Source organism: Phyllopteryx taeniolatus, chromosome 5 (assembly GCF_024500385.1).
Source record: "Phyllopteryx taeniolatus isolate TA_2022b chromosome 5, UOR_Ptae_1.2, whole genome shotgun sequence".
Taxonomy (NCBI): domain Eukaryota; kingdom Metazoa; phylum Chordata; class Actinopteri; order Syngnathiformes; family Syngnathidae; genus Phyllopteryx; species Phyllopteryx taeniolatus.
The window spans coordinates 21,498,331-21,526,153 of NC_084506.1; the positions used below are offsets into that span (position 1 = coordinate 21,498,331).

At 41.5% G+C, this 27,823-nt stretch overlaps 1 protein-coding gene across 3 annotated transcripts in view; it reads left to right on the forward strand.

Annotated features, from left to right (window-relative positions):
- Nucleotides 1-27,823, forward strand: part of nell2a (neural EGFL like 2a) — a 110,642-nt gene that overhangs the window by 59,951 nt on the left and 22,868 nt on the right. For all 3 annotated transcript variants that reach the window (XM_061773717.1, XM_061773715.1, XM_061773716.1), the window contains exons 13-15: nucleotides 8,976-9,101; nucleotides 20,585-20,707; nucleotides 21,934-22,029. In XM_061773717.1, the coding sequence (XP_061629701.1) occupies nucleotides 8,976-9,101; nucleotides 20,585-20,707; nucleotides 21,934-22,029 (345 nt within the window). The remainder of the gene's footprint in view (nucleotides 1-8,975; nucleotides 9,102-20,584; nucleotides 20,708-21,933; nucleotides 22,030-27,823) is intronic.

Consider the following 27,823-nt stretch of genomic DNA (forward strand, 5'->3'; position numbering starts at 1 on the left):
TTTTAACTTTGGGGGCTTTTTGAACTTGTTCATTTGGGAACGATTTTCCAAATTGCCCAACAACGTTCATGATTAGGCTATGACTTGCAAAATAATTTGTTGTGCTTCACTTCTAAGCAAATCATTTGGTCAATTTGTGACACATTTTCACTGAAACAGACATGGCAACAGTAATTACTACTAATTGAAGCATGCAGGAACAAAGCGATAAAAAAAACATCAATTTTAATATGCCTGATTTTTCATCTGAAACAACTAAAGAGGTAATTCAGCATGTCAAGACTTACGTTCAATCAACTTGCTGCATCACAACGCGGTCTTAGTATAATTATTGCAGAGTCAACTATAGTACGTATCACAACTGCTTATTTGTGATGTGTCCACTGATGGCTTAAATATTTTCAGACTCAATTAATATGACTCTAAATTGTAGCTTTTGCAATGTGATGCTATGCTAACTGAGTACAGTGGACTATACACAGTAGGTTCATTGCCGATTTGGAATGAAATTTTCCCAAACTGTCACCACCATGAAACCGATATTAAATATACAAGCAATATTTGAATCCAACATACCATTTCAACATTATCAACTCAAGTAAAGGTAAAAATAAAGATGCATCATAGTCTTACTGCTTTCCTGTTTTTTCCTTCCACTTCACATATCATTCTGTTCTTTCTTTTCTTCTCTTTTAACACCAATTGCTGAAGTTGCTCCTTTTTTTTGTTGTAAAAAGTGTCACAACAAAGCCACCAAAAAATCTTCAATCAACCTGACATCCACACTTTCGAATGTGGAAGGATGTCAGAGTACCCAGAGAAAAAACAACAACTTGTAAGTTAGGGGGAAACATACAAACTCCACATAGGAGCCGAGATTCAAACAACTAGGTCACAGGAGTCAAACTCCGGGCCCGGGGGCCAGATCCGGCCCACCACATCATTTTATGTGGCACGCGAAACCAAAGCATGTGCATAGAAAATCATGTTTCTTGCAAAAATATCCCTTTTAAAGGTTTTTTTTAACATTGAGTTACTGCAAGCATTTCTTTACAAATACACCTTTTAAAATAAATGGAACTAAAAAAAACTAGTATTTTTACTGTTTTCTGATTCCAAAATTAGTGTTGTGTAGGTGTAATAATATGAGGCGATCATACATTTATATGGTTTCACAGTCATAACAGCCCTCCGAGGGAAACCATAAATACGCGACAAAAATTAGTTTGACACCTCTGGACAAGGTGCTGCCCAAATGTCTTAGTAATGGGCCAAATTTTGATTATAATTTTAATCCGATTGAACTAAGCATGTTTATTTAAGACTCACATAAGCACTGGTAGAACATGCAAACAACAGACAAACTGATCTGGGATTTGAACAGCTTGACTGTGAGAAGAAAAAAGAAAACATCCCAAATCAATCCTTTGGCTGTGGCTGAACTTGATGTCTTTCACAATGATAGTTCCATCCCTATTTTTCACACTCTTTGTCTCTGTGCGCCTTTCTTGGACTGCTATAAGTGTGTTCTGAGGAATACTAGACAATGTTTTGGCAGACCTGGCAGAAGCATCGCACCATTTATTGAAAACTCAGTTTGAGTGAGTTGCTAGGTGAGCAACGCAAGATAGCGTGAGGGGGGGGCGGCTGATGGAATGGCACATAATCATGCTTCTTTGTGGGATATCCAAAGGCAATGGTAGCGTTATCTCCCTTCTGCCAGACCTTGCTTGAGTGCAGTATGGGACACAAGATAGTGAGGGCGCTCTTGCAAGCTTACATGCCATCCAAATGAGCACGGATAAAGCCACTATTTACATCCTGGTGGGATAGCTTTAATGAGCCGGAGAGGGGAAAGTGAAAATGTCAGAACAATTATAATCTTCGTTGAAGCCCCTTTAACACTGCCTATTAAAAGGCAGGAATTTTCCAGCTTTTCCCCAGGTCGCTGTTCTTTGTGAACAGCACGGTCACAGAATCCAGCGTCAAAGTTGACCCATGAATTTGTCGGATTGTGCGGTAATATCGGCGGCATGACAGAGCCTGGAAGGAAGCTCTGTGAAAGGGAATAGCGCAAAACCGTGACATGAGTGTGAAGTTGAACCGTAGAGACTCTCTTTTCTCATCCGCTCGTCCATCCATCCACGCAGTTTCTATACCGCTTATCCTGTTCACGACAAGCCGAGTGACGAATCTTTCGTAAGTCGGGCAACGACTATATATTGAAATGCTGGCTTATCCTGAGCCGATGCAGCGGACTGACCCTGATCGCGCCGATGAGTGGTGAAAGCTGCCTGTTGACTCCTGGCCAGCTTTCTGTGCTGTCCACTTGACGAGCCAATCAAGAAAATGGAGTGGCCTAATGGAAGGACAGCGATTTGCGCCTATCCCCCCAACCCCTAATCATCCCACCTCCTAATATATTGTTTAAGCAAAGCTAACCGCTGCCACCATATGCTGGATGGATGGCGTCTTCTGGTTATTAGGCTCTAAATCAAACCATCGTCGGGCTCAGCCAATCAGAAGAAGGTGGAAGCTGTCACCTCGAGACCTCGCTGAAGGTTACTGTCGCAGTTGAAGACAGAGTGAATTTCTCTCTGACTTTCAGTCTTTTCAGTGACGCATCATGCCTCCAAGTGCCAGTGGACCTCAGTCACCCGCTGTTTCAATTCCTCGTTCGTTTTCCTACCTTCCAATGTTAACCTTCCAATTTTCTTCCTCTTTTACATCTCTCTAAGCTTAGGATTTTTGCTCTTTCTTGTCCCTTGGTCATTCTTTTTTTCTGTGTTAAAGCCACATTTGCCCTTTTCTTCAGGAGAATCTCTCAACTCTTAATTGCTTACTTGCCAACTTTTTGCACCTTCAATGCATTTCTCTTGGGTTGCGATATTACCCTTTCCTGTACTTCCGTTTGCTTCCAGAACACTAACGCTGAAAGAGAGCCAATTGTCAGTCAGGGTGCCGGATTCACCACCACCCAAAGCAGCCATAATTTAACTGTACACAACTGAAAATGACACCACTTTAACTATTACACCATGCCTGTACAATAACATCACAACGAGTCATGATAGCACAATCAAACCTGATAATTGGAACTACGGCAAAGCAAGCTGGGAACCACCTCCTCTTCTGATTCCCTAACACACCACAATATATTTTTTTTTAATGTGGAAAGTGAAGCGCTGATGACACACAAACCACAAATCCCATAATGCAGTGTAACAACTACGTTACCGAACGATAGGCCACCTTTCAATTACATTGCTCCATCTACATGCGGCCCGGACGCTGTGTATCGCGACATTTTGTAAATACCGTAATTTCTTGGGAATTCCCTTCTGTCCCTCCCTCTGTGTAATACGCACCATCGATTTTGCTGGTATCCATGCTCAAAACAAAGTATTATCCGTATTTTATTAGGTTTTTCAAAGAAATGTTCTGCTCTGTGTGAGCAGAGTAACACCTTTCTTTTCCTCGACATTTTTGAACCTGGTGCTGTGTTCAAGAAATAAATCTGCCATCAAGTAAGACGCTGAATCCTATGCCGTCAGACTGGCCCGATAGCAAGAGATATGATATGATAACCGATATCAATATGGCGTCCCCCGCAAGGCCGTCATGATTCTCGGGGTGGGTTCGGAAATGCACTCCAAGCGTTTGAGCGGACCGTTCGTAAACTGAGAGCGTTGTTGGAATTTGCGGAACACGCACACTCTCAGAGTATATTTAGGGCGTCAGATTGAATTTCTGCATTTACCCTCGGTGAGCAGTCAAACTTTTTACCGTATTATATGTAAATTTGTAACATTAGACATTACATATCATATTGGAATGAAAGTACACCTTTTTCACTACCCCTACGTACTGATATACATCTCTACAATATCACATTTTTTTTCCATTTTCAGTATACCTATGTATAGTAAAGAATGATGTGTTAATTGTAACGTTAGTTGTTTATTATTCCCTGTAATTGTAGTAATAGTCCTTATGTGTGTTTTACCTTACCTGTTACATGTGCTGTCATTTTGTTCATACCATGAGTGCGGTTAGTGTTTCAGTTTAGTGGCTGTTTCCACAGTGTGTCATGCTCTTACTGTGCCAGTTGTCAACTATTGGGTACTCTAATGACATAAGCGCCTCAGACCATTACCTGGTTGACTCAAGATTGCCGCAATGTTACCACATGAAATCACATATGGGTCGGCTCGCTGATGGACACCTACAGTCCACCTTGAGAATCTCAACAACACAGCACCTTATCCCTTATCCAGCTCTGACAAATTAGCAGAAGATATTTTAAGTCTTAAATTGATTTGATTTCGAATAATGTTGTATCCTGTCTGTTTTTATTCGCATTCATGTTCAAAAGCGTTTGGTTTTTCTGTTCAAAAAGGTTTGTCCTTTTCAGTTCACTACCTAAAGTGTGCTTTGAGTTTTGGACCCCTGTCCATTTGAATTTAACACCCCTGCTCTACACCCTCAACGTTTCTCAAAGCCACTGAGAGTTTTCAATTGTTCATTAGTTTTCTTACCTTTAGTCCGTGCATTTGCCCTTTTCTTTTAGGTAATATTTTTCCTTCCTTATCTTTTTTAGCTCGCCAACCTATTCTCCTGAAACATATCTTTCTGGTCTTATGATTTCGTCTTTCTTCGTACTTCCTGCCACCCGAAAACTCTCTAAACTCTCAACTTCCCTCAAGACCAGTGACATTGTTCTCGTTTAGCAGTTCATTTTTCTCTAACTTCTGATGTTAAATCCGCGGTTTTGCAATATTCTTGAGGACAATCTCTCTAACATCTTCATCGCTCTTGTGCCAACTGTTTTACTCTCAACTCGTCTTTCTCATATTGTGGTTTTGCCCCTTCCTTTACTTCCCCAAACTAAACCCTGAATTTTCCTTGAGACCAGTGACAGCATTCTCAATTTGCCATTTGTTTTCTTTCCTTTCGTGCTCGCGCTTTTCCGTTTTCTTTTGGGCAATCGGTCTTGTGCTTATGCCCTTCCGCCCCCCCTCAACTCCACACTAAGCCCCTCAGCTTTCCCAGGGGCCAGTGACAGATTCCCCAATTGGTATTTTTGTATTTTTTCATCTTCCTCATTAAAAGCCACGGTTTTGCCCTTTTGAAAAGGACAATCCCGCTTAACTCTTTACCTTTTACTTTCCAACTTCCATCATATATTTTTCACTTTTGCCCCATTTCTTTACAGTAATTATTTTTTTTGTACCACTTCATCTCTCTCAACACGCTGATTTTTTCACCTTCAACTTGTCTCTTTGATCTTGTGATTTTGTTCTTTCTTCCTTTCACCCTCAAAATGCTCTACTCTCAACTTCTCTCAAGGCTATGTTAAATCTTAAGTTTTGCCACTTTCTTTAGGACGTCTGTTCCTTCTTTATGTCTCACTTGCGATCCTTTTCACCCTCAACTTGTCTCTCTGGGGCTGGAATATTACACTTCCCTGTACTTCCTTTCACCCCCAAAACTCTCTACACCCTCAACTCTTTTCAAGGCCAATGACAGAGTTCTCAATTGGCCATTCGTTTTCTTACCTTCGATGTTAAATCCACGGTCTTTCTCTTTTCTTTAACAAAATCTCTTTTATGTCTTTATTTCTTACTTGCCAACTTTATTCACCTTAATCTTGTCTCTCTGGTCTTGTGGTTTTGCCCTTCACTTTGTTTCCTTTCACCGCAAAAACTTTGTAAACCTTCAACTTCCCTTGATACCAATGACAGCGTTTGCACTTGCAGAAATCCATGGTTTGGCCCTTTTCTTGAGGACAAACTCTCTTACCTCTTTATCACTTGCCACATTTTTCACTCTTAACTTGTCTCTCTGGTCTTGTAATGTTTGCCCTTCCCTTTAGTTTTTCTATTCTCCCACAACTCCCCCGACTACCAGCTTTCCTCAAGGCCAGAGCATTCATTTAAGTGGAGGATGCATGTACCTTTATTGGTGGAGGGCTTGTCTCTATGCTGTATTTATCCCAAGGGCTTTTCAATAGGGTGAAGCAGCTTGTATCAGGGGAACTGTGAAATGAGGTAATGTGAATGGCACAGTTGCGGGCAGGTGCTTGAGCATCGCCGGGCAAGGACGCGCGAGCTGAGAGGCTGCCAATGCAAATCTATTGAAATTCAATTTCAAGTGTGCACCCTGCAAAAGCATCTGGCATGGAACGTATTCAAGGTTGAATGTCTTTGTGAACCTCATGCAAACAAGGAATTTAAGCAATGAATAATAGTAATAATAATTAGTAATGCCAAAGACTGTGGAGATTGGCTCTTGCAAAGTTTGCCCACTATTGACCTGCACAATCAACACAGATAAGATCCTGGCGAATAATACAGAGCTGTGTTTGTTTGTTTGATTTTTATTTGCATCTAATTGCATTCGGTTGCATCACACCATCAAGACAAATTTTTAGCGCATTTGCAAGATTGTTGATTCTCCGTCTGATGCAAAGGCATGCAGTTTTAAAGCCCAGGAATAGCTGTTGCTAAGGCAACAGTTATTCTGGAGCCAAAAATGGATTTGTGGGGCCAAAATATGAAATGAAATTCATAAAGCCACATGAGCCACTTTAAATTACAGGCGACCCAAAAGAACACGTTAACAGAGTCTCTGATTTTTATGAACACTTACTTTCACACCTCCTAAGTTACCAAACAACCTTCTGAGTGTCTTTCTTTGAATAGATTGTAAATCGAATGGTGCGTTATTGTTGTGTGATGAAGCGCCCACCTCTTATGGACCTTCTGCATTCCGTCCACAAGTAGGCCATCTTGTGAAGGAACAAGGTGGTTTTCCATGATAGGATGGTCCTCTCTTCAAGAATTATATTTCCCCAAAAGACTTAGGGATATAGCTGGTGAGAATGTAATTGTGTTTCCATCCATCTGTTCTTTATAGAGCTTGTCCTCATTACGGTCGCCAGTGGGCTGGAGCCTATCCCAGCTGACTTTGGAAGTGGCGCACAGCCTCGATTGGTCGCAGGCCAATCACAGGGCACATGTAGACAAACACTCACATTCACACCTGCGCTCTATTTTGAGTCTTTTAAAATGCCTAAAATGCATGCTTCGGGAATATGGAAGGAAGCTGGAGGACCTGTAGAAAACATGCTAACGCCACACGGGAAGGCCCGAGGCAAGATTTTAACCCGTGCAAAACCTTTGAACTGTGGGACAAATTGCAAATCACTACCCAACCATCAAGTTAAAACATTTAAACCAACATTTTAATTCAGCTAATAAATCCACTGCCACTCCTGGAAAAAAAACTTACCGTATTTTCACGACCATAGAGTGCACCGTATTAAAAGGTGCGGTCTCAGTTATGGGGTCTATTTCTGTATTTAACACATACATAAGGCGTATTATTGGGCGCAGGCATGGTAAAACATACATTAGCTTAAAACATACGGTAGCATGCATGCACGCTATAACAATGTTTTTAAAAAGGCAGCGGGAGCAAAACTGAGTTCAGTTGTACTTTATTGAAGTATTTAACAATGTACTCGTGATTTTTTGATCAATCTCATCCACAAATCCATCAAAGTCCTCATCTTCTGTATCCGAAATGAACAGCTGGGCAAGTTGTCAATCAAACACGCCAGGTTCGAGTCAGTCTCGTTGCCGTGCGAAAGCTCGAACAAGCATCCACAATCCATTCACAATTTGTGGCATAACTCGCCCGGCGCTGCCTCCTAGTATTAGTAAAGCTGTGTTCGCCATCTGTCATCCATGGCTCCCACGCCGCTAACTTCACTTTGAACGCCCTGTTTACACGGATGTCCAGCGGTTCGTCAAGCCTCCTGGAGTAATGGCAAGCCCCGAGTTATTGCACTCAGTCGAATGGTGACTTGAGACGCTTCTCCCGGCTGTTCTTTGCTCATTAATCCATTGCTCGAGTTGGTCTTCCAACTCGGGCCACCTCGCCTTGTTTCTGCGTTTTCTTTTTCTTTTTTTTCCGCGGAAACTCCGCTTCGTCTTCTTGACTTGGCGAAGCTCGTTTTCCTGCTTCCTCCACTTGCGAACCATGGATTCGTTGATCTTGAATTCTCTCGCGGCTGCTCGATTCCCATGTTCCTCCGCGTAACTGACAGCTTGCAGTTTAAACTGTGCTTTGTAAGCGTGTCTCTTCGTAGGTGACATTTTCGGGGGTCCTTAGCCAAACCGATGTTGTTTTGCACAATGCACACCCCAGAAATGCTCCCAGTCAGGCAAGCGGTAAAAAAAAAAAAAAAAAAAAAAAACCTGCCGCGGGGGCTTGACTTTAGCAACCTCCTTCACTCACCCTCTCCTGTCCTCAGCCACGTCCGCTTTTCCTCTGTGTAAGCAGCGTGTCGGCAGGAAATGCTAAAAAAAAAATACAAAATAAAATCAAATAAAACAAAACGTCAAGCCGAGACTCATCACACAACAACATTTATAGATGTTGGAACTCGGTGTACAAATAAGGTGCGCCACATTATAAGGCGCCCCGTTCATTTTGGATAACATTTAAGACTTTTAAGTGCGCTTTATGGTCGTGAAAATACGGTATATTGTCAAAAGTAAAAATTTGAGTTTTTACTTCTGAAAGAACCATCCTCCAAGACCTTAGTAGTTGCCATTAAATATGACCTATTTCCAGAGGAAGGCAGCCATGGATGAAACTTCTTTCTGTTTAGTTAAAGGTGACAAAGTAAAGTGGAAGTCAAATCAATAACGAGTCATGGACCTAGGCTTACAAAATATTGATTAAAAACATGTTATTATGTGATCTGGAAGAAGGGGTGAGTCTGTAATCCGCTATTCAATAGTTGAATAATTTCTTACATGGAGGTCACTGGACAGTCCTCGTTAGGCTACGATTGCGAAATAAGTACACTCGCTAATGCGACATTGAAGATCTTCTAAAGAAATCCAATCCATGCCTGACCCAATGTTGCCTTGTCTTTCCTCCTCCCCCGCTTTCCTTTTCAGATATAGATGAGTGCGCTGAAGGGAAGCACTACTGCAGAGAGAACACCATGTGTGTTAACACCCCTGGCTCCTTCATGTGCATCTGCCATACGGGCTACATCAGGATCGATGACTATTCCTGCACAGGTAAGTTCCTATGCTGGCCTTAATGGCAGCCGGCAATGTATTTACAAGTGCTCTGTGACACATTTGCACTCCAGGGTATTTGAAAGGGTAGCTGACCCTTGAAAGAAAGCTTTAACAACTATGTATTAGATGGGAAAATGGCTTAGATTAACACAGTTGCCAGCAGAATAGCAGACATAAAAGATCTGTCCAGAGAAATTTGAAATCAGCTTCGAGCTCCTTCTGCAACTCAACATGACTGTCTAGCTCAAACTTGTGGTATGTAGTGAAGACCTGAAGGTATTTTAACTGTATCACACCTAGTTGTAAACTGTTATAGACAATCTACTGTATGATACCTGTATTGGATGTTAGCGCTTTTCCATTGGTAAAACTGATAGTACCTGCTCAGCCACAGATTCCAAGTGTGCTAAGCCAAAACCATACGGGTGGTATAAAACACTGCTTGACACTCCTTGAAACTGCTGTGGATGCTGCTGGTTGCCCTTAGTGGGCTGGTTATAATGGTGAAACCACATAAATGTATAATAGCAAGGGCTACTGTGTAACTGCACCTTATTAAGGCAAACAAAATGCATGACAAAAACTCTACTCTGTCACGTACGTGGTTAGGGCGAAGGCGAGTAACGCAAGGCAAGAACACGGTGGACCCAATTGCAGGGAAGCAGGGAGGCAAGGCAGGAGTGCGCGAGTCTCAAAATAATAATATTTAATCTTCAAAAAGGGAAAACTGAACGAAGTCCCACAACAGATAACAATCAAATCAAAGTAACAAAGAAACACTCGAATATCAAAAACTGGAAACAACTGTGAGTAAGACGTGGAATAGAAAAGGGAAAATGACACCTGACAATGACGTACCACAATGATAAAGACAACTGGCGACTATGACATGGCAAAGACATGTGACAACGACAATGAACCGACAAGAACTGAAAGAAACCAGGGAACTAAATACAAACAAATTGACGAGACAACGAGGAACACCTGGACAAGACACGAGTGGCTGGAGAGAGCTGATTGGTCGACACAAAGTAGACGAGAACAGGTGGACACAACGACCTAATGAGCACACGACAAACATGGAACACAGGAAAACATGGAACAAAATTAAACACAACCCAAACCAAAACACAGACCATGACATACTCTGGCTCCATCTGAAGAGCCCACGTAAAGCTGATTAAATGTTGCTGGAAGACATGTTTGTAGAGGGCTTGTTTTTTTATTTTTTTCATTCTATACTGATATTCACAATTGCGTGATGACATTGCAAATGGGTTGACAAGTTAGATTTTCTGCCACCTTGCTAGCCAGGATGTCTGCTAGCCAGAGGCTGAGCTGCACTGTCTTTGTTTACGGAAGAGAGGTATTCTAGAGCATGAGCCAGTTTACTTCTTGTCCCTTACATAATGTTCTGTGTGGGAAACCTAAAAAATATCCCATCATATTACATAATTCCCCACACAGTCGATGATATAATTTATATGATGGATAACTAGACTTGAACAGAAGTCGAGGAAAAATTGTGGCAAGTTTTCGCAGGCCACAAAGGATGTGGAGTGCCTGATCTGGCCTGTGTCAAGACACTATTTGCGGTGCTTTGCGCATGCGCTGCTAACTACGGGAACAACACTAAGATAAAATACGTACTGTAGGTATTACCTAATCCTAACCGCAACCTTAAGCCGAACCCTATCCCAATCTTACCATCTGACTTTTTAACATGTCGCGTCGGTACCTACAGTATGTATTTTGTCCCTTTTGTCCTACTGTTGTTGCTGTAGCTCGCTATCAAAGATGGCTAACCTATTGCGCATCTGCAATAGTCTATCTGCAGGCATAGACTGACTACAGTAGCGCTCAAATAAAAATCCAAGTCCCAAAAAAAGTCTACGTAGAAAACCATTTCACACAGCATTTTTTAGTGAAGGGGCAGCCCCGTGCAGCTGCACATATTGCACATACCAGAAACCGCCACAGCAGGAGACTCTCATTTTCCCTTAACAGCATTTGTTGTTTGCATCACATGCAGATTGTTTTCTCGCAGTTTGCCCACTGTATTGAGGTGAGCAGAGATCGTAGATTTTTATTTTTTTTTACGGCAGATTAATAAGAGGCCACTGAAGTTTAGAATTGCTGGGACCGTGTAAATCTGTTCCCTCTTAAGATGCAAGGCCTCTTGAGCTGCTAGTTATAAAGGTCCTCTCGTTGCCCAAATAAGGAAAACTAATTGGTCCCTCAATGCTGATAAACATTTGACTGCAAGGCTGTGCGCACACAGACAAACACAGAGGAAGGAAATTCTTAAGGCTAAAGTGAATGAAGCACTTGTGTCAAAGCTGAAGTTTATTGCACATCAATTCCTATTTTGAAATGTCTAGAAAAACTGAAGTGTTGTCCAATGGTGCTGGAAAATTTGAAAAGAATCGGTTCTAGTATTGGTAGTGAGGACAGTCTTCATCTGGTGTGTGAAAATACGCTGCACTGTGCGTGTGTGATGAGAAGAGAGAAAATGACAAGAGAACTTGAGAAAGAGGAGGACTGTGATGAAGGAGGCAGAGCCATTTTTTTTCTTATCTAAATTGAAACGAAGGTCAATCTAAACAACAAGATCAACAACAACAACAAGCTCAGGCTAGAGATTGTAACTCCAGCAACATTTTATATTTAGCTTACAATGAACAAACACCAGAAAAAGTTTCTTATATTCAATTTAAGCACAATTCTGCTACTTGTTCAGGGCTGAATGTCATTCTAAAGTCATCAATCCGCACACTATGCAGCATTAAGCCACACAAAGACAAAAGTATCGCAAAAGTCACCTTGTACTTTTCGAAGAAGCAGTGCTGCTTCCTTGGCTCGGCCACGCGCAGTTGCTTTCTGCAATCTTGTTGTCAAGTGACGTGCGGTTGCTTGGCAACCAGCCGCATGACTCCTATTATCGGGAGTTTAATACTTGTATAGTCTTGTCAAAAAACACACTGAAGACCAAATCAACTCACATGTGTACACATTTGATTAGTAGATGCAATTCATCAAGCAATGTAAATTTTTCAAAAGGCTTTCTGTTGACTCTCACAGTAGAAAAAACTAGAAATGTTGGCTCGCAGTGTTTCCATATACAGCATGAAAGGGTACAAGCAGCGCTTTTTTGTGTCAATAAAAGCTTTCGTCCATGTCGGTGAGAGTCACTTTGCCAGTGCGAGCTCCGTAAACGAGCTTGAACATATGTACGAAAGCACATGGCAAAAATGCTGTGATAATGCAAAAAAATGTAATACAGATGGCAGACATGCGGCGCTGAAATGTCGTATTGTTTACACCACACAGAATTTTCCCAACATTTCCAGAGCGTTATGGTGGTGTCATATCAAATTACATTCAGAGCATATCAAATCAGTTTACGCAGTTTTCAAACTTGCTGCTTTGCTATTTTGGGCTAGGCGAAGTAAAAATGTTGTTTTCTTCTCATTCAGTTGCATCACATTTTGCTGTGAAATTGAACATAATTGTTCTGATAAAAGATTCCTTTGTGCTATTAATTGGTTTTCAAATATGTGTAAAAACTACTTGAAATTACTTAATAGAACATTTTGAGTACTATTTATGTATGTACTGTATTGTAAGTCACTGATGGTGTGATTAGTTGTCTGTCTCTATGTACAGTGAATATAAAAAGTCTCGACACTTTTTTGACGATACCAAGCTTAAGCGAACCTTTTTCCGCCTTTTATGTGACCTATAACCTGTACAACTCAATTTAAAAACAAAATCTTTTTTAGGGGGTAAAGTAAAAATAAACAACTGCAATAATGTGGTTGCACAAGTGTGCGCTCCCTTTTATAGTTGGGAATATGGCTGTGTTCAGAATTAACCAATCATTTTCATTCCTGTTAAATGGGAGTCAGCACACACCTGCCACCATTTATAAAGTACCTCTCTGATTAAACCCAAATCAAGTTCAGATGTTCTATTAAGGTTTTCCTGACATCTTTAGTGGTACATTTGGTAGGGACTTTTATTTGGCGTTAGGATCATGAGGAGTCCCTGAACCCAAAAAGTCTGAAAACCACTGTAAGCCACTGCTTCTTGCTCCTGGGATCTGCTCAGGATGCTGCAGAAATATACTCCCCAGTCTCCACTTTGCTGCAACGCTCTCATTTCCCGTCGTCTCCTCTCGAATAACAATTGTGTCCTTATAGCCACACGCTGAGAAGTAAATAAGAGAGACCCCCATTCTCCCTCTTTAGTATTTTTTGTTTGCATCAAATGTGACATTATTTTCTACAAAAGAAAAACTAATTGTGAATTTGCATTTCAGTGGTAGTTTAACATCACTTCAAGTGCAGGCAGCAGGAACACTGACAGACTTTGTAGGGGCTTTTTGTCCATTCAGAATGGTTAGCTTTGATGTAATGTAAAATCCAGGATCACACACAGCGCGTAAAATCCAAGAAACATCTGAGCCAGTCAGCCCTGTCTATCCTTCGTCTGAAAACAGCACAATGTCACTGATGAATGATGAGCGGGCAGATCCGCCTCAATCCTCTCAAGTCTTTGGAAGGCGATGCTAAGTACTGTAGCAACCCACCCCCCACCCCTCCGCGCGTCATCGGCCCAGGAAGCGAGCTACCTGTGTGGATTCCTCTGCGGATGGAGTTAAAAAGGCAATTTGCATCAATGCAAACGAACACAAGAGTGAAGTGGCAGAGTGCCTGCAGACTTCCTGTCATGTCTGGCTCTTTCAAGAAAGAACTGTCTTGAAAACTGACATACTGTATGTAGCTGCATACGATCCCCTGTGGACTTTTTGTACCTGTCGTCAGAGGTAAGAATCGAGCAAAAGACAAGAATTTGAGTCTCTGAAAAACCATCCATCCATTTTCTATCGTCCCGTTCCGCATTAGGGTTTATGTTGATGAGGAGCCTATCCCTGCTTACTTTGAGTGAAAGGCGGGGTACACCTGGACGAGTTGCCACCCAATCGCTGGGCACCTCTGAAAGACATCAACAAATTCATAGTGAACCATTCTACAGATGCGACGAAACATCTCCGAGCTGTACTAATAAGAACACTAGTGCGCCACTGAACCAGCAATTCTACTCCTTTTTAATCTGTGCCGCTAGCGAGTTTTATTTCCGCACTCTGCTTGTTTTCTTCCACGGTGTGCTACTGTAATTCCCCAGATTCTCGATGGAGATTAATGGCCCTGCCCTCAACCCAGTGGATTAAATTGCAGCACTGTATTGTATGTAGGCTCTATTAAAACGCATTCAAGTCAGCACGCCGCAATGCACGGGCCACGCGTCTCCTTATGAAAGTCAATATGTGTGAACCCGGCTAATACTTGGGGGTGGGGTTGATGTGGTGACTCATTCGGTCAAATTACTGCAGTAATCTCTGCACTGAATTATTGGAATATCGGATCCCATACATCCAGTAGCTGGCCTCGGAGTACTTGATAACAAATACACAATCACAAGTAACTATAGTCCAGAATCTGTTGGGTGTCATATTTCCAAAATAACAGTATGATATAGAAAGTTGAGCCTCCTTTTTGTATGTTTAAAATTTGTTTTTGTTTAAATCATACAGCTTTTATATTTTTCTAGAAATAGTTTCAGCATAGCCCGCGACCCTAGTGAGGATAAGCAGACTGGAAGATGAATGAATGAGTTTCAGCACACCGATGACATTGGGCAGGATCCTTGCGTCTCCAACACCATCACTTTTTGGGAAAACAAAAAAACAACATGCATGTTCAACCATTAACATTGCATTGTCAAAAAGGGAAAGCTATGATTGGTCAATACAGTAAAAAAAAAAAAAAAAAAAAGACCCACGATGGGACTGATATGTCCCACTGATACTGATACAGATCGTTATTGTGAAAAAATATGAAATTCACCAAATTTGGACACGAGATATCCGCCCGATAGTGACAATATGGAAAAGGGTTATTGTCTACTGAAAGTATGTAATATGTCATATTAAAATCAGACATTATATGTCACTGAAAAAACTTGCAATTGCATTATTGGAGCAAAAAAAAGCAATCACTTTTCCTAATTGTTCAGCCCTTTCCCAAGAAAAGAAACTATCCTGCAGCATTCTACTTTCTGAACAACAATTAGTGCCTGCGGCCCATGTTGGCCCCTGATCCTAAGTTTGATCAACCGTGGTCAAACACATCAGTTCCATTATCGTCTTAGCGAAGGAAATACACTTAACTCGTTTGTCAGAAACACTGAAAGCAAACATCACACAAGGCGATGGTTAAAAGTTCAAATGAATAATAGAGCACACACTCGGGAGCTACTCTTTACGCATGCCGATGCGCCTCATTAGCCCCAGTGGCAGTAATTGACAATAAACACGTGACGATGCTAAGCTACCGGCAGCAGGAGTCTGCGGCCCATTCAAAGTGATTGGACATCTGCTTGTGTTTGTGAAAGTGTCCACAGAGAGTGCTGATGGCTCCAAATTGACCGCGGAAGAAATATTACAGCTGTGGAAGAGAGACATTTATACCACCCCTCCTGCACCTATTGACATGGTGCATTCACATGATGTACGAGCATTTTTATCGTCCTCAATTGCTTCGGGCAATTAACAGATTGCAAAGTCAGCCGAAACAATGTCGCGGTATTGACGGGCCGCGTTTCGCACGCAGCCGCCGAGCAAAGAGGATTAAGTTGACGGTAGTTCATTTCATGGCTCAGTGTTTATGTGCCGGATTAAAGGGCTGATTCGCAAATTTAATCCCAGACGAAACAGCACGGAGCCCGAGTTGGATTTCTTCTCGGCTTGTCAGGGGGTCCGACTGCACTGTGTATTTTACACTTAGACCACCTGCGCTGTGCCAGGTCATTGGTTCACATCCCAGTTGGACGTTGACTGGACCACATGGGCTTTTTGTACTCTGCCCAGAAGCGGTGGTCAGACTTTAGCTAGAAAAACAACCCTTTACTCTTATACTGAAGGTCATTGGTACTCTTCTTCATCTGTTACCCCAAAATAAGATTAGTAGTTAATCCATGAAAGGCGGAGGCTTGGGTTTGCACTCGCGTTGATTGTTATTAAAGCAGGCTGTCCGGAGGTGTGTATGCTGTAGTCCTCGGGTTGTGTGTCCTTGTTTAATCCTGAGATAACCGGACATGCTTCCCTGAGGCACAGTATCTGACAGAGTGATGGCCGGGTGACGGCAGGAAGGATTTTAGAATGCAGGGCATCCCAAACTGTGGTATTGGAATTGTCAATGTAATTGCGCGCTCGTATGATTGTTACATATTTGAATTCAGCCACCTATCCCAAGTGGTTCTTTTTGTCTTGACTCTGTTATGTTCACGCATATGTTATTATCAGAATATTAAAAAAAAAAAAAAAAAAAAAACACACATTGGAATCTGATTACCTTCAGATCGAAATCAGGCCTCTTCAAAATGTGTATTAAAAATCCAATACATACGGGATAGAGCTGTCACGGAATTTTCAGATGAACGGTATCAGGTGAAAAAAGTAGGATTTTTTTTCTTTTCCTTTTTCCATTTTTAAGGGTCATAAAGCGACAAAATAATCCTGTGGTGCAAAGATATTGCCAAATCAAACAGCAATAGGTTAGTTTTATGTTACACAATGTAACGTTTCTGGTTCATGAGGTAAAAAAAAAAAGTGATGGGATTCCTCAAAGAAGGCTTGTCGTTTATTCAAGCTGCAACTTTTTAAGACCGTTTGTACAGCACCCAGTTCAGATTTAAAAAAATGTATATTTTTAGATTTTAGTTTGTTCATTTATTAAGATGGGATATTTAAATGAAATGTGTTTGCATCATTATTTTGTGCTGCACCACTGATGTCTACTTAGTTTGAACCACTGATGCACCGGATTATATCCATATAGCCATATAAAAAGGTGTCATTTAGGTCTACATTTAGGACAATTGAGACAATTTGGATGCACTCCTCGCCGAGGTAGCGGCTAATACTCAATCAAGTGACTCGGATTCATGTGCAAAAAAAAATTTTTTTTAAATGCCCAAACAACACAAAGAAGTTTGAACACATTTAATTCAATAGGATGGAACACAGCCAAGGCCAACTAAATGCTATGTAGCATTTATTATTTGTACTATTTTTGTATTATTATATACCTCCATGTTGTCACTTCCTGGTGTGGACACTTGTGGTGTTAGTTACGAGCAATTTTGGTTTCACGTGGTCCGTCTGTTTAAACACAGCCATATCAGATATATGTCACTTGAAATGTACATGGAAAAGGACAATCAAATAAATCGGATATAGGCATTAAATCAGAATTGTGCACTCGGACCTGCACTGTAACTACAGCATTAGCGTCACAAGATCGCAGTACTTCCAAAGTGCTGCCGTCTTGTCACTTAAAGATGAGAATGGAGTGTTTTCGATGGGGCGGCTCAAGGTTGTTGTTTTGTCAGAGGATGGAGTGAGTCAAGCAGGACAAGATGGATCCCTGCTGACTGACTGTACATAATCAATTGTTTGTCTGTCTACGCCTTGAGAAGCAAGAGCAGTAGCCAGGGAACAATTACCTCCCGGCTCACCTATAGTGCTCTTAGTGCAGATGTGTAATATCCCCAAATACCGAAATAACCTAAAACACTGAACTCAAGGGAATGGAAACACTGCAACTGCTGTAGTTTGTTCAAAGTGAGGCAGGGCAGATGTGACCTTGGGAGAGGTAAAAACACTCGTCTCCCCTGTGCTCTTAAAATTATACTACAGCAGTTGACTTTTCTCTATTATGGCAAATCAGCGACAGATTGAAAATGAATAAAATGGATTAAAGTCATAACAATCCAGCCATCAAGACAAAATTGCAAGAAAAAAAAAAAATATGACGAGACAAATGTAATTTCACGGAGGACAAAGTCATAGCAATTAAGTCGTAAATACGAGCGAAAAGTTTTGATATTACAAGAATAATGTCATTTTTGGAGAAGAAAATATTAGGCTTCTGGTATTGTAATTACATAGTCATGTTTAGGAGAAAACTAGTTGTTACATTATAATGTAGTATTACATTGTGGTGTTTTTTCCTCAGCTGGAACTGCAGCCTTAGAGAAGGTGGAAGGAATTCTAAACAGTTTGAAATATAAGTTTGTGTCAGCACAAACCCCCCAGGCTTCAGCTAGACAGCAAAAAATGTCATGAAAGCCTACTAGAACAGAACTTAAGAACACGGACGCATCCCGGTTGTAAGGGGGTGTGCACACTTGTGCAACCACATTATTTATTTGTTTAATTTTATTGTTTTGTATTTACAAATAATTCTATTGAGTCGTATAGGTTATAGGTCACAAAAAACTGACCTTTAAACAGGGGTGTGTGGACTTTTTATATGCACTGTAAGTCGGAATGCGCCGTAGTCTATCACTAAGCTCTAGGAAAAGTCATAATTACAGTCAATATTTGTATGAAAAACACACCTAGGCCATAAATATACATATACCAATCAAAGGAAAAATGTTAAGTAACTGAGCGTGAGACTTTTATTTTCCTTTTATGTTATTCTTTTCAGTGTGAGCTTATTACACAATCATACCCGTTACTATAATAATGACTGTAGTGCTGAATGATAGTCAAATATTACAGTGCCGGTGGACCTTTCATGGGTTTGTCTTTACGAAGGTCAAAGAAAGTCCTCGACGCTGGCTTCTAGCTCGCTAAGCATCTCCTTATCTCCGAAAGCAATATTTGTGCAAAGCTCCGAGGCAAGCCGCCTTCTACTTTTGTGCGTCTCGGAGGTACGTCGATCTGCGTCCGTTCAGGGGCAAGTGAAGGATATACATTAAAAGGGCCTCTTTAGTCACTGAAGGAGAGGGTTGAAATGCTTTTACACGTTTGTAATGCTTTACTTTTTTGTTCCAAAGATAAGGTTTTCAGATGAAGGCAATGCAGCCGGGATTAGAAAGACAAGCGAAATCTCACCTTGTAAGCAAACTTGGCCGAGGCCTCGGAGGATAAGGGTTCATTAAGTGGGCGCAGAGTGTTTCGCTCTCGTATAAAGAGTTGCAGTATTCCTCCAGCTGCTGCAAACAGACTGAAAATTCAGTTGTTTTTTTTTAACTGCGAGTTTAATGCTGTGTCAGTGTAATAGAATGTATAAATGATGCAAATCTTTGCCTTTATGGTCAAACATCGTTATTTCGCTTGCCCAAATCGATGTGCATGTACAGTGTATGAGCACCGCAACTTCAACTCCGTGTTCTCAATGTCTCATTTACAGCCCACTGGAGGCAAGTTTATAAATGATGTTCCTTTTCTGTTGAGAAATCAAGTGCAGGACTCCTTAATCGTTAAAACATTTATAAGCCGCTGCGGGCGACGACTAAACAAGATTACTTTGCATGAGGCCATCTGTAGCCCTTAAATTTGAACGCTACACTGAGTTTCACTAAGACTAGCTTGGTACTACATTTTAAGGTTCAATACCTCTAAATGTATTTACTTGTGGGATAGTCTACTAAAGTAGCCCAAATAGAAACTGTAGCCTAATTAATCGTGGGTGTGTAGATGCCCTAATAAGTAGCTGTCATCATCTTTAGTGTGACTGACAGCACCATGCGTGGCAACTGTAAAGCTGACACTTGTTTAGAAACTGTTAATCTTGGAATGTGAGATTTTGTTTTCGAATTTTGAAATGGCACCGCAAGACCCAAATTGTGTCAATCTACAATTCTTAGATCTTCACTGAGTGTCACGCACACCACGGATTGGTAATTGCCAATATTGAACAGGTTTAACATTTACGATTCTCGGAGGAAAAATCACTCTTAACATTGCCCACACCACAGGGTAATTGCTCACGATTATCTTTTAGAAATATCCGATAATCAGGCTTTTGCTGACTTTGATCGGAAGAGGGTAATTGAGATCAAATTTGATCTCGATTATTGGTCTATGTCTGTTCCTGGCTTTAAATTTAAATTGTGTTGTTGTTGTTTGAAGAGCTGCACTAAATGTGAACGTACAGAATGCCCACACCCTCGACCCCCCAAAAATGTGGGATCCATTTTAACTAGGATGTATTATTTTGCATAGGCTAATGTAAGCGGTTGGGATTTTGCTGAAAACACTTGTCTTAACAGCTACGTGCTTGTGCAAATGTACTGTGTAAACACATCCACATTTAGAAGCCCTTGGCTCATTGAGGGTATGACAAAACAGAACAGATGTCTTCATTGATACATTAGCGCACATTAAGAAGTCCATTTACGCCTGATTCATCATTCTGTCAGGTTCCAAACAATAACAACAAATTGAAAAAGAAACGACTCAAATAGATCATGCTACAAGAGACGCAAATGACTCATCCTCCAGTGTTACTAATGTCTATTTACTTTACTCAGGAGTCATTAAATCCAACACTGCATGTAAACATTTGTCACGTTTGCATGCGTAAGGAAAATACAATTTAAATAGTGTCTTGTGTCCTTCCCAGAGCACGACGAGTGCCTGAGTGGCCTGCACGACTGCGACGAGAACGCCTTGTGCTTCAACATGGTCGGAGGACACAGCTGCTCATGCAAGCCGGGCTACGCCGGCAACGGAACCGTCTGCAAAGGTACACGCTGTGGTTTTTAGCAGCGCCGTGGAGGTGGCTTGAGGCGGGGACCACAACGTTCCCGGAAGCCTCCCGCTGTCTCTTAATGAAATGCGTGCTTATTCGTGGGAAAAAAATATGATTGAAAATGTTTTTATCGAGAATCTGCACCAATTACACACACACACACATATCCATCCATTTTCTGAGCCGCTTCTCCTCACTAGGGTCGCGGGCATGCTGGAGCCTATCCCAGCTATCATCGGGCAGGAGGCGGGGTACACCCTGAACTGGTTGCCAGCCAATCGCAGGGCACATACAAACAAACAACCATTTGCACTCACTTTCACACCTACGGGCAATTTGCATGGGGAGAACATGCAAACTCCACACAGGCGGGGCCGGGGAATGAACCGCGGTCCTCAGAACTGTGAGGCAGACGCTCTAACCAGTTGTCCACTGTGCCGCAACACGCTTGAAGGCATAGACTTCCAAAGATTAAAAAAAAAACTAATAATCATAATAAAAGGATGCTGCACTTTGATGCTTACCACAAATGAAGTTTTAATATTTGTTCATCTGAGCTAGCGGTATGTGGCATTTATGTTATCCGCATCATCTCTCTCCGCTCTATTCCGTCGGCTTGTGGACGCACATTAACAAACAGCCTAAGCGTGGATAATGAACATGTTTGTGTTAACCTTGGCGAGATGCATCCATCACAGGAATTAATATCATGAATCACGTCGGAGAATTAGCTCTTTTTCTGTATGCAAATACATATGCTGCTGGTCTAATTGCATAGTTAATGGTCATTCAGGCGGCACGTGGGCGACTGGTTAGAGCGTCTGCCTCACAGTTCTGAGTACCGGGGTTCAATCCCTGGCCCCGTTTGTGTGGAGTTTGCACGTTCTCCCCGTGCCTGCGTGGGTTTTCTCCGGGCACTCCGGTTTCCTCCCACATCCCAAAAACATGCATGGTAGGTTAATTGTCAACTCTAAATTGCCCGTAGGTGTGAATGTGAGTGCAAATGGTTGTTTGTTTGTATGTGCCCTGCAATTGGCTGGCAACCAGTTCAGGGTGTACCCCGCCACCTGCCCGATGATAGCTGGGATGGGCTCCAGTACGCCCGCGACCCTAGTGAGGAGAAGCGGCTCAGAAAATGGATAGATGGATGCTCATTCATCTCGGTGAGTGATGGCTCTTTTTTTTTTTTTTTTTTTCCTTCCCCCTTGCTCTTGCTTCAGCTATGTGTAACGGGTTGTGCCAGAATGGGGGGATGTGCCTGTCGCCCAATAACTGTGCCTGCCCGCAAGGATTCACTGGCAAGAGGTGTGAAACAGGTGAGATTTTTATTTTATTTTTTTTAATATCAGTCTGAACTTAAATTCACTACACCAAGGGGGGGGGGGGGGGGGGGGGGGGGGGGGGGGGGGAGATGTGACCTGAGGGTGAATCCTCAAAATAATTGTCAAACCTGTACGCGTTATATAGCATATGCAACAAAGTGGCACAATTTAGCATGGCTCATCTGTCCCACTTTCCTGTACTGATACTGGCCTAGTTCCTAAGTGCATTAAAATTGCAATGTTTGATTTTTATAAAGTTAGTCGAACCACTTCCAGACGTTTTTAGAACTGTTCAAATAAAAATGACATCACAGAGTGACTATCATGGAGTGACATTTTTTAAGGAAAGGCACAGAATTTTGCTGAAAATCATTTTATCAGTCAATCTCATGATAAAACAAACGGTATCCTTTAAAGCTTTAATTTCATAGCAGAGAACAATATTTATAGTTTAAGTACAACTGAACCGGGCTTCTGTCACCGAGTTGTCAATGAATTAAATTACTCAACTTAATTTCAACATTTTTCTCTTTGCAGTATGGCTGCTGCAGTTTGAATAAAATAAATTACGCAGCTCATTTAATCTATGTTCAAACGAGATTTTCTAAAAAAACATTTTTGGTTTATATGTTGAGTGCATTATGGGCAGCAAAATTCATGTCAGTGTCATGGAGTGACAGGTTTATCAGGGACAGAATTCCCATGAAGTATATCTGAGACACTCTTCAAGGTGGCAGCGTTATATAACACCTGCTGATTGGTGAATGTTTGAAGAAGAGATTTTGCTGGTGAAAGTCTGCCAATTGACTTACTGAATGGGTTATCCTAGACCCTAATTCTCAAAAACATTCACAGAGTGACATTTTACAAAGTAAACATTATTTCTAAGCTGTGTAGCAGCCTAGAAAACTTTTTTTGGGGGGGGGGGGGAACCTTGTATGGTGTGGGAAGTATAAAGTATGATTATCATTTAATGCTACATTAAAAGAGATTATCAGAGGTAAGGACATGGGACACCTGCGGCCACTAAAAATAAAGAAACCCTCTTAAAAAAATAAACTGCTCATAACTGTGGATAATGATATGTATGTTCAACCATTGCATCATGTTTTTTTCATTCATTTAGTATAGACTTTATATGTCCCCGGATAGGTTAACGTTCCCCACCCCTGCACTAAACAGTTGATGAATAAATGCACATGCTTATTGGCCATTCATCTGTATGTATGTGTGTGAGCGCGCGTATGCGTGCGTGAGGCTACACTCCTCTGTGAGTAATGGCCTTGTAGTTTTTTTATTGCCACGATGGAGGATTTCCACTGCACATGCAGCAGTATGGGAATTTCTCTATGTCACGCATTAATCAGCGTTGGCTTCATCCTCATCGGCTCTGCGCTAAAGCCCGATCACGGCCAGAGCCGCGGTCGTGATGCATCATATCTCATACCCAATGATCCTGGAATTTAGCAGGGAATTCTACACCCAAAACAAATAAAAATAAAATAGACTCAGCTTTAGCACTGCACAGCAGCAACTAGAATTGCACTCAGTGATGTGCAAAGTTCCTGTTGGAATGGTTGTACTCCAGTCCTGTAGGTGGCGTTAATGCGTATTTCAAAATGGATGCCAACGCTTCTGTTCACCGCAGTGTCATTTTGGTTGCAATGTACGGAATCCAAGTGTACCGTTTGGAGGAAACTTTAGCCCAGGGCATACTCAGTTTACAACAGTACCAACATACGTCTTTTCGAGGTTAGCAGTGAACTAATTTGCGCAGCGACGTAAGAATACGTCGTCACATGGCACAAGAAGGCACGTTCAGTTACCACCATAATTACTGTTTTTGATTTGCTCGCTATACACAGTATCTTTGGGCACAATTTGGACATTTTCACTTGGGGGTGTACTCACCTTTGTTGCCAGTAGTTAAGACATTAATGGCTGTGTGTTAACTGTTATACAAGCCATACACTTAACTACTATACATCGTAGCAAAGTATACTCACTTTTATGAGGTACTTTACAGTTCTTTACTGTGAAAATGACCTTACTACTGCATTAGTGTTAGATAGTGATAGGTGACGGACTATTGTGACTATTATACAAATTTAGGTTATGTTGGAACAGAACTCACAGAACCACTGTAAAGGTATTTAGTGCTGAGGGGGAAAAGGAGGTGTCTATTTAGCGTTTAAGTGGATGACACACCCGGCCACTAATGTCTATTAGAGGGCAGGCCACTATTTGAGGAAAATTATTAAGCATGATGTTAGGGGTGTACAACTAAAACACCCAACCATCTTAACTCTGTGACCAAGCATCCCCTCAGAAACTTAGCCGTGTGCTTTTTTGCCCGTGCGGAGGCGAGAATCTCATCTTGGTGGCTGCGTCTAATCAGCAGCTTTCTCATATCCCATTTCAACCTCTGCCGGAACGTCCTTCAAGAGACAAACGGCCGCTCTAATAGAAAGTCAAGTCATGACGGTTCCCTCTGCATTTGAGTGAAGGGAAGCGAGAATCTCGGTACCGCTCATTGGTTCAGGTATTGATTGCACATAAAGGTCCTTTTTTTATGAGGCATTCCTTTTTTACTGTCCGTCTTAAAGTAAATGAATGTTCTCCCGCTGCTGCTCTGAGGAAGAAGAGGCTCGAGAAGGCTGTCTTGGTCCTTTCTTTTAGCTCTGTTTACACTTGATGAGCTGTCCTTCAAATAGCCAGTTCTAGTCTTTGTTTCGGGCAGGAGGCGGGGTACACCCTTTGTTCTTGTCTATTCACGCGATGGCTAATTAGTTTTACATCACGCAGTCGACGAATGCTTTGCTTCATAAGGGTATAATTTTCAGCCACTTTACAGCAGCCACTTTACACTTACGCACTCTCATGGGTAAATATTGTGCTTTCTATTTGACATCTTTATTAACATGCACTTACGCAAGTTACACAGTGGAGCTTTTAGCAACACATCACGCAATTGGCAATTTTAACGTCATGTAAATCAGTGTCTACAGTTTGGTCCAGCGGTACTTGGACAGGTGATAGAGTCGTTCTTCTGATGATTTTGCCTTTACAAACCAACACAGTGCACTTGAAAGAAAACAACTCAAACTGTGATTAGTGTGGAGACTCTCAACTTTAATTCAAGAGGCTTCTCAAAAATATGGAACTTACCATTTAGGGGTTAGAGCCATTTTGTCGGCAACTCCAAAAGTATTTGAACAATTGGCTTGGGTTAATTTGACTGGTCTAGGTACAATGGAGCTAAAAAGTCTACATGCCCCTTTTCAATACCAGGTTTTTGTGATATACAGTATAAAATAAGACCAAGACAAATCATTTCAAAACTTTTTTCACCATTAATGTAATTTATAACTTGTTGAACTGTTTTTCTTCAGCTGTAACTAAAGCTGAAGTCAAGGTGGAGGGAATTATGAACCATTCTGAAACCCAGTCAGTGTTGGCACAAAATCTTCAGGCTTCTGCTCGAAAGCAAAACAAAAACAAAAAAGTCATAAAAAGCCTGCTTGAACAGCTGAACTGAATTTGGCGTTAATCAGAGGCACTTTAAATGGCAGATGTGTGCTGAAAATGTGAATGTGTTAATCCTGAACACAGCCACACCCACAGTTCTAAAAGGGTGTGCACACTTGTGCAACCCCATTGTCCCAATTGTTCATTTTTCTTCCCCCTCTTGAAAACATTCCAAACAAATTCAATTGATTTGTACAGATTTTTGATTTGAACTGTTTTTAAATGATTTTCATCTTTCTGTCTATTTTTTTTAATATCACAACAACCATGCATTTGAACAGGGGTGTGTAGACTTTTTATATCCACTGTAGGTGGGAGTCGATAGTTAATGAATTGGCACTTGGTAACTACCGATATGAAGTCGAAGGAGATATTAATGCTAAGGAAAAAAAACGTCTAAATTTTACGGGAAAAAAAAAATAGAATACAGGGTTACCTCGTTTTTCGCGGTTAATGGGGACCAGAACCCCCCCGCGAAAGGTGAAAAACCGTGAAGTAGGATTTGCCACCCCCCCCGCCACACCCCTAGGAATTTTCGTGGATGTGTATGTGGGTACCAGAATGTTTAAAATATGTAAACAGTATTTATACTTTACATATTTGAGACAAAGATTACAACATTACACGTATTTACTTAAATCTTTAATTATAAAACCTTATACAGTAATTAACATTTACTATACAGTAATTAACATTCATCAGCACCTTCTATTCCCTGCAATCAGGGAAGCAGTTTTGCGGATGTTTGCTTCCTCTTTCTTGATGTACCGCACTGTAGACTCATTCACGCCATAATGGCGTGCCACAGATGCTTAACTTCTGCCCTCTTTGATCAAATCTAAAAGTTTCACTTTTTCGCAGATGGTCATGATCTTCTTCTTCCTCTTGGGCGCCCTGGAGGAAGGTTTCGCAAGGGCAAAGCGCTTCGGCGGCATTGTAAGGGCTTGCTTAACTAATCAAAAAAATTATCGCTTAAACAAAAAAAGTTATTGCGAACACAACAGCGTAGACGAGACTGGCGAGACACAACAAGGGAAGATGCTGGGTGAAGCTGCGATGATGCGCAGCCAGTCAGCTCATTGGCTAAATCCACTCGTACTCTCATTGGTCGATGTCGCGCGGGAACCAATCACGCGCCTTGTATGAGTGCCCGTACAGTACAGGCATGTACAGGCATGTACAAAGCCTCTGAGTCAACTCATCTCTTTGTTTGGCACGCAGGGAAACCTTCTCTCACGCGCATCAACATGAAACACCGCGTCTTTCCGCAATATGGCTGTATTATTTTTTTATTTGTTTATTTATTTTTTTATATGAATATTTTGGAAAAGCCCGCGAAGCACTACAGCCGCAAAACATGAAACGCGAAGTGGCGAGGGAACACTGTATGTCGGCACATCATTTTCAAAATCTACAAACAAGCGATCAAAATGATGGCAAGAGAAAAGTACGGAGAAGGAAAGGATGCTTTTGTGATCCAAAGCTTACCGCGTCATGGCACGTTTAGCCAAATGCTACAAAACAGATTGGATGGCTTGATAATGACCCTACACACACTGCAAAAGCAACTCGGGACTGTGAAGGAAAACAAATGGAATATTCTTCGATGGCCAAGTCAGGAACAAAAAATATTTTCCCTTTACTTGTTAAGGCAAAAATGAAGGCAGAAAGCTCGACAAACAAGCAGCAAGTGGCGGTGGAAGTGAAGTAGTGCAGTGGTGAAAAGGTTTGTGAAGGCCTGGCAAAGCCAAAGGAAAACTTGCAATTTGTTGATGTTCACAACCTCTAAAGCGGTTATCAACTACAAAGGCTTTCCATCCGAGTTTTGAAAGGTACTGATCATTTTTGCATTCATGCCAGTTTATGTCAGTTTGTCCAAATAACGTTTGAGCCCCTGAAACTAGAGGTACTCGACTTAAAATTGCTGATACTGAATGTATTTTAAATCACTTAAAGCTGAAAGTCTGCACTTCAATCACATCTTGTTTTTGTTTTACTGTGCTTTCAGATTCAGTTGAAAGTATTTGACAGCTTTATTCATAATGCAAGAGCAAAACAGCTTTTTGGCATTTTAGACCATTTATAATACATTTTGTATGTCTGTAACAACAAATGCAATATATATATATATATATATATATCCATACATTTTCTGAGCCGCTTCTCCTCACTAGGGTCGCGGGCGTGCTGGAGCCTATCCCAGCTGTCATCGGGCAGGAGGCGGGGTACACCCTGAACTGGTTGCCAGCCAATCGCAGGG